The sequence below is a fragment of the Cynocephalus volans genome, chromosome 9, assembly GCF_027409185.1.
Source record: "Cynocephalus volans isolate mCynVol1 chromosome 9, mCynVol1.pri, whole genome shotgun sequence".
NCBI lineage: Eukaryota > Metazoa > Chordata > Mammalia > Dermoptera > Cynocephalidae > Cynocephalus > Cynocephalus volans.
In genome coordinates this window covers 59,031,112-59,046,198 of record NC_084468.1, presented here as the reverse complement: position 1 = coordinate 59,046,198, position 15,087 = coordinate 59,031,112, and the positions used below count along the sequence as shown (strand labels likewise).

Here is a 15,087-nt window from a genome sequence, read left to right as displayed (position 1 = left end):
TAACAGTCACAGTGGAGGGTCAAGTTTTTAATACATAAAACTTGGGGGGCGCAATTCAAGCTTCAGTGACTTTTGGGGGAACATAATTCAATTCACTACACTACCTCAGGATGCTTGGTACATGGATAGCTCTAGTATTGGCCAGCAACCCAGATGACAGATTGCTGTGGCTACTCAACCAGCCACTGGTACCATGTGGGTAGAATCAGTAATGCGGTATAGGAGCCAATCAGTGGATGTGTGAGCTGTCTGGTTAGTGATTATGAAGGAGCCACACCCAGTAATTGTGTAGTTATTTCTGGTGGTAATGAAAAGGTTAACACTGTTAATAACTCAATGGAAAAAGGGTCAATGGTTCATAAGTAGAAGTCTATTATGGGGGGTAGAACTATGGGCAGACTTTGGGAGCAATTACAACCAGGGGCTAATGCTACAGTGTTCCACATAGCAGGTTACCAACAATCATCCCCTGGTGAAAATATGGAAGCAGATACCCTGTTGAACAGTTTCTTTTTTGCCACATTTCTTCCTGAGATCTATGTATTGTGTGCAGCTTCACCACCAAAAATCTTCTGCAGTTCTTTGAATACATCTTGAAACACAAATTGGACAGTTTTTTCTGCCAGTATTGGAATGTGTCCTCTGTTATATCTACCATGTTTCTCTGCCCAGGCAACTTTTCATTAAAGGAACCTCAGCCAGTATCCAAGCAGATTGAGTCTGGTGAAGTTAACAGAAGAACAAACTCAGGGATGGAGATGAATCATCTGATGGTGTGGTATCAGACAGAAAGTACAGATTGTGCACAAAAACTGGAATCTGAAGCTCCCTTAAATATTCACATCTGGAAATACTTCACGACTTTCATTCAATAGAAAAGAATGATTTCAGCTGAGGAATAGCCACAAATATCCCATGAGGAAAATCTCTGTCCACATTGGAATAAAAAAGATGCTTGCAGCAAAATGCTTGCAGCGTAATAGTTAACAGTACTGTTTAAGCAATTACAATAATTGTATATTCACTTTTAATGTACTTTCTTCACCTCATTTTATATATCCTGGATTAGTATTAAAACATGATCATTTAGTGAAAAATATTTTGGGTTTTTTGAGATTAGAGTTTTTTATTTTGTACCATTTCTTTAAAGCAGAGTTCTTAGTAACATGAGCTGTTCATGATTTCAAACAAACCATTTTGTACGTTACAGATTTTAATAGATTAACTAATGTTACGGGTTAGTGTTTTCAATCTTTACAATTCAAAAACACCAAAAACTTGTAAGTATCTTAGTACTATCCTCAATATACCTGCTCTGAGTGCACATTGGGTTTATCGCAGTTTTTTCAAGCCATGACAAAGGGTTGAAAAAAAACTTTGGTGGATAAAAGCTTAAGCCAAGTATCCAGTAAGGAATGTGGATTTCCCTGATTCCATCTCCAGGAATGGTGAAGAATGGTATTATAAAAGAAAAAATGGGGGCTGGTTGTTTTCTGAGCAAATTTGCAAGATGGACTTAAAGATCACAAGGAGATTAATTTATGAATGTGCTGGACTTCGTGTAACAGACATAAGTATGTGGCTACATCAATAAATGTGTATAGTCAGGTTTTTGACACATAACTTATTTAATATTACAGAGAAACAATAAAGAATATCAAATATTTCTCTGATCCTGACAGAGAAAATAAATCCCCCCCCACCCCCACCCCACACAGTTGACTTAACTCTTTGTTGTCTAAATTTGGTGTTTCCTGTTCTGGGTGTAGCAAACGTTCTGGTACTTTGAATTGGGATGCAAAACTTAAACCACCACTTTACCAATACGAAAACCAGTGTATTACATTGGCTGTTAGATTAAGCACAGAGCCATCTGGGTTTAGTTCAGTATTTCCAGCAAGTATATTTAATGTTGATAGTTGTGCTTTATTGGATACAGCATACATGCTCACCTGCTTCTTCTATTTGCAGTTCCCTGGGAGAGTTATATTCGCTTATGTATGTGTGTGTTCACATTTTATATCTTGTATTTATATTGAAAATATTATGCAATTAAGAAAAAGAATTTTTTTGTGCATGTAGACATTGGCATGATATGATGTAGTCAACAGTCAATTCCTTAAAGGTCTTGCTGCTATCAGGTGTTATGAACTACATTCATCACAATTCTGTTAAACATATTTCATGTGTAAATAAACATGGGACATTTGTCCAAGAAATAAAAATAATAACCTAGGGAACCATATTATAAAGTATGATGGGGAAAAATCTTCCCAAGAAAGCTAAATTTAACATAAAATTGGTAGAATGTGCAAGAGACCAAATGAGAAAAAATCAAGGGCAAAGGTACTGAAGTAGGAAAGAATTTCTTATCACAAAGCTCAAATTAATCTGATATGGAGATGGATGGAGCCAGAAAATGGACAGTCATGATATTAGAAAGCTGTCAGGATTTTAGGATCCATTTTAGAGAATGTAGATTTCTTTCTTCTTTCTTTCTTTCTTTCTTTCTTTCTTTCTTTCTTTCTTTCTTTCTTTCTTTCTTTCTTTCTTTCTTTCTTTCTTTCTTTCTTTCTTTTTTGCTTTTTTTTAGTTCAGAATTAAGTTTATTTTTTTATTTTTATTTTTATTAAAGAGTCATTAATTGTACATATTTGGGGGGTACAGTGCTGACTATCATCACCTATGTTCAACATGTGATGATTAAATCAATATTATTAGCATGTTCATTATTACAAATAGTAATTATTCTTTTTGTGACCCTTATAGAATATCTTCCAATCCTCTGTCCCTCCTCCCACCTCTAGTAAATATAGATTCATTCTCTCCTTCTGAAAGTTCAATGTATTATTGTGGTGTTTCTTTCTTTCTCTTTTTTCTTTCTTTCTTTCTTTCTTTCTTTCTTTCTTTCTTTCTTTCTTTCTTTCTTTCTTTCTTTCTTTCTTTCTTTCTTTCTTTCTTTCATATGCTATGAGTGAGCACATGCTGTATTTCTCTTTCTGTGGCTTATTTCACTTATAATTTTCTCCAAGCTCATCCATTTTGGTGCAAATGGCAGAATTTCATTCTTTTTTATGGCAGAGTAGTATTCCATTTTGTATATATACCACATTTTCCTTATTGAGTCATCCATCAAAGGACATTTAGGTTGGTTCCATGTCTTGGCTATTGTAAACAGACATGCGATAAACGTGAGAATGCAGGTATACCTTTGACATTATGATTTCCATTGCTTTAGGTATATACCCAGAAGTGGGATTGCTGGATCATATGGTAGTTCTATCTATAGTTATCTGAGAAACCTCCATACTGTTTTCCATAATGGATGTACTATTTTACAGTCCCATCAACTGTGTAAAAGAGTTCCCCTTTCTCCACATCCTCACCAGCATTTGATCTTAACGTATATAAAAGAGAAAGTTGTTAAAGTATTTTGCTCAGGAATGACACTCCCTGCAACAGATATATTTGAAATCAGAGACGTTTCTATGTGGAAAGAGATTTGTAAGTATACAAAAGTGGAAGCAGGGATATTAGAAGGCTTGCTGCAGTCACCTCAGGTTTGATATGAAAATTGCCAGGTTTACATTGGTAACAGTAAAGACTGATAAAGGAGAATGAATTGACACATATTTGGAGGATCAAATTTGTATGATATATTAATCAATTGAATAATTACTCAATAATATTTTCATTATTACCCAATAATTCTTATGAGTATTACAATAATAATGTCATTATCATTACATATTCCTATTGAATAATTATTTGGGGAAAAGTCAACTTTTTAAGCAAAAACATTATACATGAATGTATTATTCTAAATGACACTGAATCCTTTTCTACGTAGGGTAGTGACTTCTAGGTATGGAGATCCAGGCAAAAAAATAGAAAAAATGAAATTACAAGTAATAAAAAGTCTGTGAGAACAAAAAGAGAAAGAAAATAGAATTGGATATGCTGTAAAGGTGAGGTTATCTTTTCACGGTTTGTATTTTCTGTTCTGAGATATCACTTCTCTACACAACATTGACCTAAATCAACTCTGACCTAAAATCAGAACATTCATATATATATTTAGTAATGGTTAAAAAAGGTCATTCTCATTTTCTCTTTAAGATAGATGTGATTTCACAAAAAAGCTTTGGAGTTAGCATTAGAAGATGTGGATTTAAATCTTCTCCCTACCGTAACACCTCTTAAAGTACACATTTTTTCCTAAAAGGAGGAGAGGGCCTCTTTTCTTACTAGAATGTCCAGGATGGTTATCAGCAAGAGAAATACTTGAGACATCATGCTGTTCAAAAGAACATTCAAATGAAACCAAAGAAAAAGAAAGGATAACAATTCCATCTTAATTGACTGAACATCGTATGGTGATGAATTTTATTAACATCATTTAGAAATTATTTTGCATTTGTGTTTAATTTTAAGCCTCTTTATTTCCCTATCTTCTAGAAGAAGCTTTGAAATTCTAGTTCTGAGTATTTTCTTTGCAACTGATTATATTAACTATATCGATCTGTTTTCTTCAAAACAGTTGCATTTGATTTTAATCAAAAATACAAAGTAAACTCTTCAAAGTTTAGCCCAACCCACCATAAAGTAATAGAGAAGGTCAATAATACAAGGTATGTTCTTCAGAGTTTAGCCCATCCCACCATGAGTTGAGAGAGTCAACAATACAAAGCTCACTCTTTAATGTTTGCCCAACCACAATAAATTGATTGAAAGGATCACAAAAGAAGTCTTTCAAGTATCAGCCTCTTGTGCTTGGTTTAAACCCAGGCCTAATTAACTAGAGTGAGAGTTGGTCATGGGGACTGTGAAAGTCTTCTGTGTCCTTTTCATGCTGCATCTGTGTTTCTTCGACTCTGGAAGAAGTGGGAAAATACTTGTTTGGCCAATGGACTTCAGTCACTGGATTAATTTAAAAGTTATTCTGGACGAACTCCAGCTTCGTGGGCATGAGATAACCGTTCTAGTACCTTCGCCAAGCCTGCTGCTTGATCATACCAAGATCCCCTTTAACGTGGAGGTCCTCCAACTTCCAGTAACCAAAGAAACTCTCATGGAAGAGATCAATAGCATTATCTATGAAACTTCTTTTGAACTGCCAAAAGTTTCATGGTGGTACAGGTACCTAAGGATTGCAAAAATCGAAAAGAGTTTTGGAAGTGCATTGAAAAGAGTATGTGACAGTGCTGTAATGAATAAGGAGTTACTTGCCAAGCTAAAGGCAGCTAAGTTTGATATCTGCTTTGCTGACCCTTTAAGCTTTTGTGGAGAGTTGGTGGCTGAGCTTCTCAATATTCCATTCATGTATACTTTCCGGTTTTCTATGGGGAACTTCTATGAGCGATTTTGTGCTGGACTTCCCAGCCCTTCTTCATATGTTCCTGGCAGCACATCAGGACTGACAGACAACATGCCTTTTGTACAGAGGCTGAAAAATTGGTTACTATATGTAATGTATGATGTGATGTATTTTTGCTACCTATTTCCGGAATGGGATGAGTATTACAGCAGTGTTTTAGGTAAGAGCAATTTGCATGTAAAAGAATTGTTATTTCATATGCAAAACTTAAATGCTTATCTGACTGTATGAAGACTTAGAATACGCATATTTAAATGTTAACACATTTTAGCCAAGCGTTTGTGGCTTTTAGGTAAAAAAAAAAAAAAAAAGATTCTTTTTTTTTTAGATTTAAGTTTTAGATGATTGAGGCAAAACAGCATATCAGAGAAGGATTTTTTTTATATGTATTATACATAAATCCTCTTTGTTGCTACTAATTCTTTTTGGAGGTGTACACAATTTGGGATCCCCAAATCGGACACTGTGCTTACTTAACCTTTTGCTGTTTCTTGTTTAGTTCTCCATTTACACACCCTGTTTTCTTTCTGATAAATTGCCTCCTTCTTTGGTTTTCCCTTTGTGACCTTTGTAGGCTTGGTTGTTTGGTAGCAGGGTTTGGCATGTGGTGAGTATGAAACCAGATAGTCAAAAGACTGTAACTTGGTGCATATGCTCTTGTCTCCCAAAAGAGAGAAAGTGGAAGATATTTTGTTAAAGGACTGTTTTTCCATACTTTTTTTTTTAACTTCATCTCACTGATCTCTTGTTGTTTTTGTTGTTCTATATAAAATTGCATTAGAGGGCAACTAGTGAGCTGTGACCCTGAACACGACCATTTCAACAAGTCCTCTTACCCTTCCTTATTAATCTCTACATTCCCATACTGTGGATGAATGCAATGGGAATTTCCAATATAATTGTCTTCTTTTCCCAAAAGTTTGAGAACTTGTACAGCTATTGTTTGTTTTGTTTTACATCGCAAAGAGCCATGAAAATACAATGTTTCCTCCTTATTGCTTTGTGCCTGCCTGGACTGCCAGTCCAGAAGTCTGTGTATTTTAGATTTCTTGCATCCATGTCTTTCTCTTAAAGTATGTTTTAAAAGGAGAGTGACTCTTCGGAACAACTTTGTTTGTGGGTAGCACCACTGGCATCTTAAAAAAAGTCATGCCCTCCCTGTGAGGTTCTTCTCATGTAACCCAGAATATTTAGAATAGTAATATGCTAAGTTTAAATTTTTATTTGACCCAATTGACTTACCTAGCATTTCCCTTAAATTTACAACATTTTCTACTGAGGAGAGATATTTTCACGTGATATGTAAATTGTCCCAGTTTGGTTTTATATGGAAGTTGAGGCCTTGATAACAAGAGGAATTCTCATACAGTGCTCATCTTCAAGTGTAAAATTATTTAAGTATAAAAAGCAAACATTTCTTTAAAATAAGTGTTCTGTTCTCATTAGAAGAAAATAAACCCCATTCACCTCTGTAAAACATGACAATTTTTCGTATTAAGAGAAAATATATTTTGAGCAAGATGAACATTATTCAATTTAAATAGTTAATCATTTGAATAAGCTACATCCCAAATGATCTAATTCTTTAAACACATGTACTTTATAAGCCTCTAGTTTATCTTAAGCATGTGCCAGCCATTGGCCATATAAATTCTGTCTCTCTCTCTCTTCTTTATCTACTCTATCTCACCTCTCTCAATACACACACACACACACACACACACACACACACACACGCACGCACGCACACACACACAGACACACATGCATAAACAAACATGCCAAAAAAGGCCTATCTATTTAGGCTAATATATTTGTTGTGTGTGTAATTATATGTACATATGAGGATACTTCAAAACATTTTTGGAATTAGAGAATTAAAAGATGAGAAGAAACTTTCCATGTACGTATTGAAGACAAAACATATGACCCCAAAACTATAATATGGAACACTCAGCAAACTTATATTCAAGGAAACTTTTCTAATCTTGTGTTTAGAGCAAATAAATAGAAGTGTCTGTATTAGGGCAAACACGAAAAATGTTTTCCCACCTGTGGTAAACTGACTCAGAGCACTTTTGTGGTTCACAATCGTGAGGTTCTTTTTAGTATCTATGGCCTTTCGTAAAGAGAGGCAAATGGAGGGTATAGTTTGTCTGCCCCATAATCTCACTATCAGTTGATATGTTAAAGGCATAATAGAATTCTGCCACATGTTTATATATTAGCAAGCAAGTAAGTAGCAAGAAAGTGAGTAGTCACATCAATAAAATCTTAGCCTTTTGTCCATTTAATCACTCCAACACATGTTCTGAATGATCACTTAGGGCAGATGTATTAATATTGGAGAAAGAGCATTCAGCTAGCACTCTAGAGGCAATTAGGTACCACACTCTTCTGTTAAGTCTTAAAGCACAAAATCAAATCAGAGTCCTGTTACTGAATTCCACCCCAATGTGTGTTAGCTTTCTGGATCTTCTAGATACTTCCCTTTATCTGTTTATGCAAGGGCAGAGATACTGAATGGTGTTTTCAGCTAATCTGCAAATATTTCGCACTTCATATTAGCCATGAAAATTACTTTTAATCTTCCTTATGTGAACTAACTATACTCCAGTGTAGCTTTATTTAAAAATAACTGAAGTGGTTTCATTAGGTCTTCTGAATTGTATAATCATAATTTTTGAATCAAATATTAAGTAATTGCCTCAGACATGTCCATTGTATTTAATCATGCACATGAACACAGTTGTCTATGCTGAACAATTCTAGATTAAATTGCACAAAATACAATACTCCTCGTTTTCAACTTACTTCCGTTCTTAGAAAAAAATATATCTAACTCTGAATTTCTTTGTCAAGAATGTTAGCTCATTTGAGACTGCAGATTTGAGTAGGATCGTAATATGGTTATCCCTAAGCCTTTAGCAACCTGCAGTAACTTTATTGGGAAACTCAAATCCATTGGGAGTAGCTAGATCCCAGAGTGGCAGAAACCAGGAGGCAGCACACAACCTTCAAAGGCAACGTGGGAGTGGTTACCAGGATGGACAGAAGAGTCAAAGAAGCAGAGTAGTCTCAATAGCACAGACATATGGCATTGTTTAGTTAATCATTGTATTCCCAGATGAGAAATAGATAGGAAGCCTATCAAATTATTACTTGGTTTCTATTAGTGGAAAAATTCCAGGTCAAGTGAAAAAAAGTCTTAGATGAATTATAAAATAAGAGTGTCATGACCTCTTAATCAATTCCCAGGCTTCACCCAGTTTATAGACTCGGAACCACTTGAAAGAAGGGGAGGTTAGGTCAGCTTGATGAAAGACACCAGCACACTGTTATAAATTTAAACTGTTAGTTTTCCTCCTTTCCCAAGGGGACCTATAGCTTTTACTAAGGGATATGTGCAAGGGGAAAAAGAAAATAATCAGACCTTTTGGGGGCTACTGGACATTGGCTCTGGGCTAACAATTACTAGAGATCTAAAACATCACTGTGGTCCAGTGGTCATAGTAGTGGCTTATGGAGGATAAGTGATCAATGGAGTTTTAGCTCAGGTCCATCTCACAGTAGGCCTGGTATGTGCCCAACCCTATCTGTGGTTATTCCCCCTGTTTTGAACTGCATAATTGGCATAGATGTAGTTGGCAGCTGGCAGAATCCTTGCACTGGTATTCTGACTGGTGAAGTGAGGGGTATAAGATTGGAGAAGCCAAGTGGAAGCCACTAGGCCACATGAAGCCACTGCCCCTAACAGGGAAATTAGTAAAGCAAAAGCAATACCACATCTCAGAAGGACTGCAGAGATTAGTGTCATCATCAAGAACTTGAAAAATTTGGGGGTGTTTGTACCCAATATTCCTATTCAATTCAGGTGTTTGGCCTGGGCAGAAAATATTTTGAGATTTTAACATTGACAGCCAATTATTGGCTTAACCAGTAGGTGACTCAACTGAAGCTTCAATACATCCCTGGACTGCTTACATCATGAAAATGGCAGCATTTTATTCTTACTGGATGGGCCCATGCACACAGAATTTATTGGGTTTTTGTTGTTGTTGCTGTTATTTATCCCTCCATCTGCAAGCAACTGGTCAGATATAACAGTGGAATGGCCTTTTGAAGATCAGTTACAGTGCCAGATAGATGGTAATAGCTTACAGTGCTGGGGCAAGATTCTCCAAAGGCTGCATATGCTCTGAATCAGTGCCCTGTATACGGTGCTGTTTCTACCTTAGCTAGGATTCATGGGTTCAGAAATCAAAGGTTGGAAATGGGAGTAACACCACTCACTGTTTCCCCTAGTGACCCAGCAAGAAAATATTTGCTTTCTGTTTTCACAATCAAATGAACTTTATGGGAGTTAATGGAGAAGGAGTGTTCTGTATGGATATTGAGTTTGGCTTACACTGAATTTAGAGATTAATTGGTGGAAAACTTACCTCTTGAACATCTAGAGTCTTTCAGCAAAAGAAATTTTCTTTACATATTTTTTATCTAACAATCAATAATGCCTTATCATCCTTTTGATAAAAATTTTAAATATTTATTTCTGAGATTATTCTTTAGAGTTTGTAGTTACCATTGATATCTTCTTGCAGTGGCTATTGCAGAGTTAAGGAAGCTATTGATATTTCTGTATCTCACTCTTGAATTTAGTAACCTAACTAAAATGTGTTAATAAATTCTACTAACATTTAAGTTGAGAGATTTATATCAGATTAACTAGATAAAAATCACATCAATAAATATTAGCTATTTTTTCTTTCAAAACTGTCTCCTACTTGTTTTAGATTTTGGTTTTGATTTCCGTTTGGGGGGGGAGTTGCTGTTATTTCTATTGCTGCTTATTCCATTGACTGAAGCCTCAAGTATGACAATAAGTACTAGTGGTAATAACCAGAAATCTTCCTTCTCACTAATTTTAACAGAAGTTTCTGTAATACCTTATCTCTACTAAAGGTTAATTTGCTCCTATAAATATTAAAATTTTCCCATATAATTGTGATCTTTTATAAGGAAACATCCATTTTCCTTTTTATTGCTACCAGTAATGTAAATTTCCTCTGAAAAATGATTTCCTCACCAATTTGCATACAATGTGAATGCTTCATAATACCGGTGACTGGTTTTAGGAGGTACACAACTTAATCAGATCCAGTTGTTGCACTGAGACTTTTTCTGGGCATTCTGGGACAGAGGCAAATGCTTATTTCCTCTTGAATTCACCCTGAAAAATGTGTACAGAAACTACTACACCCATCCTTTACCCATGGTCGTAGGCCAAGCAGCAAAAGGCAAAACTGAGAAAAGGTAACTGTGTAGCCGATCCTGGTGACCATCTCTGAGCCATGGATCAAGCAGTGACAGATCTACTCCTGGAGTTAACTTATTTGATTACTTTTGATTCCAGTAATTTGGTAGTCAGTTTTGAAACCTCTTTTATAGTAAAGCATTACTGATAGACTATTATTCTGTCTCTGATTCTTTCCTAGGTCTTAATACTGTAAAGTGTACTTTTTAGCAAAAAAAATCAATATTCTGAGAAAGAATGTAAAATTTGATACATAGAAGAAAAAAGATTTATTTGCCAGTCTACACTTAAAAAGGCTATTAGCTGTCATTTGTCATTTGATTGTTTAGAATTTGGAATCTTTATTACGTCATTCAGTCCAAGTATATTCTTCAGATTTTTAGAAAAATATAATTCATAACTCACATATAAATTAAATAAACAATGTCATAGAAATATCTACATCACTGAGGAAGAAACCAGTAAGATCACAAATCTGTTTCAAAAAATATTTTGAAGAAGTATTTATAAACTTTTTGATGAGAAAAAGGAATGTGATGATTATTCTGCCAAATCAGATACAAAATTGATTAATGCTAATAAAATCATGATTTGGGGAAAGATATTTCTACCAGACAGAAATATGCAAGTTAATATTTGGCTACATTGTATCCAAACTCAAAAGTAAATAGTAAATCAATATTAAATAACAAAGTCAAACTTAAGCACATTCTTCTGGAAGATTAAATCCTTAGAACATTCATTGGTAAATTGCCCCAGAATGACATCAGAAGGAATTGTTGTAATATCTTTTGATTACACAATTTGAGACACCTTTCCAATAATCTCTTTATCTAAATCAGATTTTCTTTGGACTGTATTGGCTATATTTTTTAAAGTTGCATTAAGCATACTCCACTCTTATCTAAGGAGGAGGAATTTCAACAGGAAAAAAATATCGTGTTATGAAAGAGAGTGAATCAACTACAGGAACCACTGATTCTCTGCTAGGTATGCAGCCAAGAAAACATATCATTTACAGAAGCCAAAAGTGGAAACAACCCAGATGTTCATCAGCAGATGAATGGATCAATAAAATGTGGTATATTCATGCACGGAAATACTATACAGGAATACAAAGCAATGACATGACGATACATGTTAAAACATGGATGAGCTTTGAAAATATTCTGGTTAATTAAAAAAGCCAGCATGAAACACCCAATATTGAACGATTCTGTTTATATAAAATGCTCAGAATAGCAAATCCATAGAGACAAAAAGTAGATTAGTTTTTGTCAGGGGATCGGAAAAGGGAGAAACAGATAATGATTTTCCATTGGTTGTAAAATGGGTGTAATAAAAAATGCCCCTTGGGGGTAGTGAAAATGTTCTAAATTTAAAAAATGAATTAAAATTAAACAGTAGTGATGGTTGCTCAACTTTATGAATACACTAAAAACTACTCAGTTGTGTACTTTATAAGGAAGGACCTTACAGTATGTAAATTATATCTCAATAAAGTAGTTATAGAAAGGGTGGGGTAGTGATGTATCATACAAAGAGAATAAGATCACACCCATGGCTGATTTGAACAAGGCACTAAAATGGGATATGTACTGAATCTGGATTTTGGACATCATCGTCATTACCAGAATTAAACACATAAATTACTGAAATGTGCTTGCTTTTGTACAGATACACTGTCCTGATCAGTTCATACTCTCTCATATTTCCTAACCAAAATGCTGGTACATTTAAGACATAAGGAGAATATTCAGAGAGCCAGATGTGGAAAAAATACATTGCTATGGTTTCCTCATATCTATATCACTGAATACACATATGAGAAGACACCAAGAATCTGGGTAAGATTCCTCATACCACAATAACTGAATAGAATTCAGAAATGAGTACTCTGACGAAGCAAAGTGACCTTACTCAGAGTCACTAATATGAGTTCTTATTCCCTTAAAGTTCAATTGCTTGCCATGTCAGCAGAAAGATACCCCCTTCATAGTTTTTGTCCTTTAATATGTCAGACAGCAAATATTTTACCACCAAATTATTACGCAGTGCTATGTCTCACCAAAGTTGACAAAGCCCTGTGACATAGGAACTTTCATTTTGTGTGGTGAAGGAGTTAATCACTTTCAAACGTTTATTAAAAGATTTCCACTCCTGCTATGATATAATTTTCTGTGGCAGCACATTCAAAAACACTAGAAAAAGAGAGATAAATCACAAAAGCCTCTAGAGAAAGGCCTCAGAAGGCTTTTGCAGCAATAACGATGAGATCAATTGGAATTGCAGAAGAGGAGGCGTGCTCTGTCCCAGTGAGTGGAGGATCGCTGCCTGGGTTCCTGGCAGGGAGCATGAGCCCATTCTCAGCATGGAGCTGGGCTCATGTGGGGTTCAGGCAGAAAGACTGGACTGGCAGAGGGAAAGCAGTGGGCTTCTGACCTCGTTCTAGTCTTCAATCCTTGTTTGGGTATTCGTAATCTCAACAGAATGTACTCTTGAAAGGCCAGCTGATTTCAGATGGATTACATAGGCCGAACAGTGGTTCTTTAAAGATTTTCTTTGAAAATTAGATTGTAAAATATTTATCATTTAATATATCAATTTATTTTCCCTCTATCATTCTTTATTTTTTTTCAGGAAGACCTACCACAATTTGTGAGATTATGGGAAAAGCTGAAATGTGGTTGATTCGAACTTACTGGGATTTTGAATTTCCTCGCCCTTATTTACCTAATTTTGAACTCGTTGGAGGACTTCACTGCAGGCCTGCAAAGCCCCTACCTGAGGTAATTTATTGTGCTTATTTTTGCTTGTTTGAGTATTTTTCTCCTGCAATGATTTCTTCTTTATTTTTTATAACATTTGATCCTTAAACTGAAAAAAATAGAGAATTAATAGGGATGAGCGGACATTACTGTCTGAAGTAATTATACTACCATAGATATATTGCAACCTTATGATGTCAGTCATTAGTGATGATCATCAAATATGCCAGATATTTTATAGGAACAAATTTTTTTGCCCCTGAGTTTGGGGGAGGCATGAAATAATGTCTGGTCAATAAATATGAGCTGAAGTGGCATGCATCATTTCTGGGTCTAGCACTCAATTGCCAAGTCCAGTGCTCCAGAATTCTCTTTCCATTTGTCATATGAATTGAGTGTGTTAGGGTTAGTAGCTGCTCTGTCAACCTGCGTTTTGAATCAATGAATATACATAGGAACTGCAGTGCAATAAATAGATATATGACATGATAAAGAGATAAACTGTTCTTTTAAAACCCTGAGATTTTGAAATTACAAGTTATTTGGCATAACCCAATTTTATAAATTTCCAATAAAGGAGAAATTTTACTTTGAGAATAGGTCGAGTATACATATGATGACCTAAAAACAAACAAAAAGCAGAAACACACACACAAGAACCCTGGAAGAAGTTTAGTAATGATAGTGATAAACTGTTTGGTTGAATAGAGCAGAGAAATACACTGGAGAGATGAGAGGGGATAGGTTGTGAAGAAAAAAAGGGCGTCACTAAGTATACTTTACCTCAATTTAAGGACAATGAAGAATAAGTGACTAATGTTTAAGCAGTAATACGGCAGAGTTTTCCTTTTCATAAAGATCGTCTGTTTGAATTGTTTGGAAGGAAGAAAGATTGAAGGCAAGAAAAAGAGTGAAGATATGATTGCAGTAGTTCCTGGGAGAGATTATAGAGATCCACACTGTGGTATGGTAGTGTTTCGAATCAAAGTTAAGACATTTAGGAAGTGTTTACAAAAAAATATTATTAGGACTTAGTGTTCTGCTGGAGGTGGAGATTAAGGGAAAGAGAAGTTAAAGAATAAATCCTGGCTTTTTCTTTCCTTGTGTGTCATTTATTTATTTGTTTGTTTGTTTGTTTGTTTACACAGGCTCTTATACACAAGAACGTGATAAGAAAACATGCTAGAACTGGAAACTTTCCAAAAACAATAATGTTGTTTTGAAGTTAGCGTATGTACCTTAATCCCTGTACATCTGTCTGGTAAATCAGCCTGGATCATTTGGTTTGAATCAAGTGCGCATAGCTGTTCCTTCCCTGGAGACAAAATCGTTATCAATTATTGCGCAGCTATCTCAAAGTAATGAGACACATGTACACTTGAAAAGAAGAAGACTGTATTCGAGACCTGCCCTTGGAACAGGTTCTTTTCTTCTTAAATGTTTTCCCCATCTGTAGAAGAAGTAGAGTAAGAGCCACACTCACCCATGTATGTGTGTTCTTACAACACCCAGCACAATGAAACCCTAGTGAGTGTGGCCCAACCAGGGATCTGGAGTAAAACTCAATTGGATTTTCATCTCCTCCTTCTAAGAAAGTAACAGGAAAAGGCTGGGGAGAGGAATGAAAA

The 15,087-nt window shown here is 35.4% G+C and overlaps 1 protein-coding gene across 1 annotated transcript in view; it reads left to right on the top strand.

Moving 5' to 3' along the window:
* Window positions 1-4,816: 4,816 nt before the first annotated feature.
* The window catches only part of LOC134385605 (UDP-glucuronosyltransferase 2C1-like), a 37,534-nt gene continuing 27,263 nt past the window's right edge, over window positions 4,817-15,087 (top strand). The window contains 2 exon segments of the mRNA XM_063107316.1: window positions 4,817-5,537; window positions 13,332-13,480. Coding sequence (XP_062963386.1) covers window positions 4,817-5,537; window positions 13,332-13,480 — 870 coding nt within the window.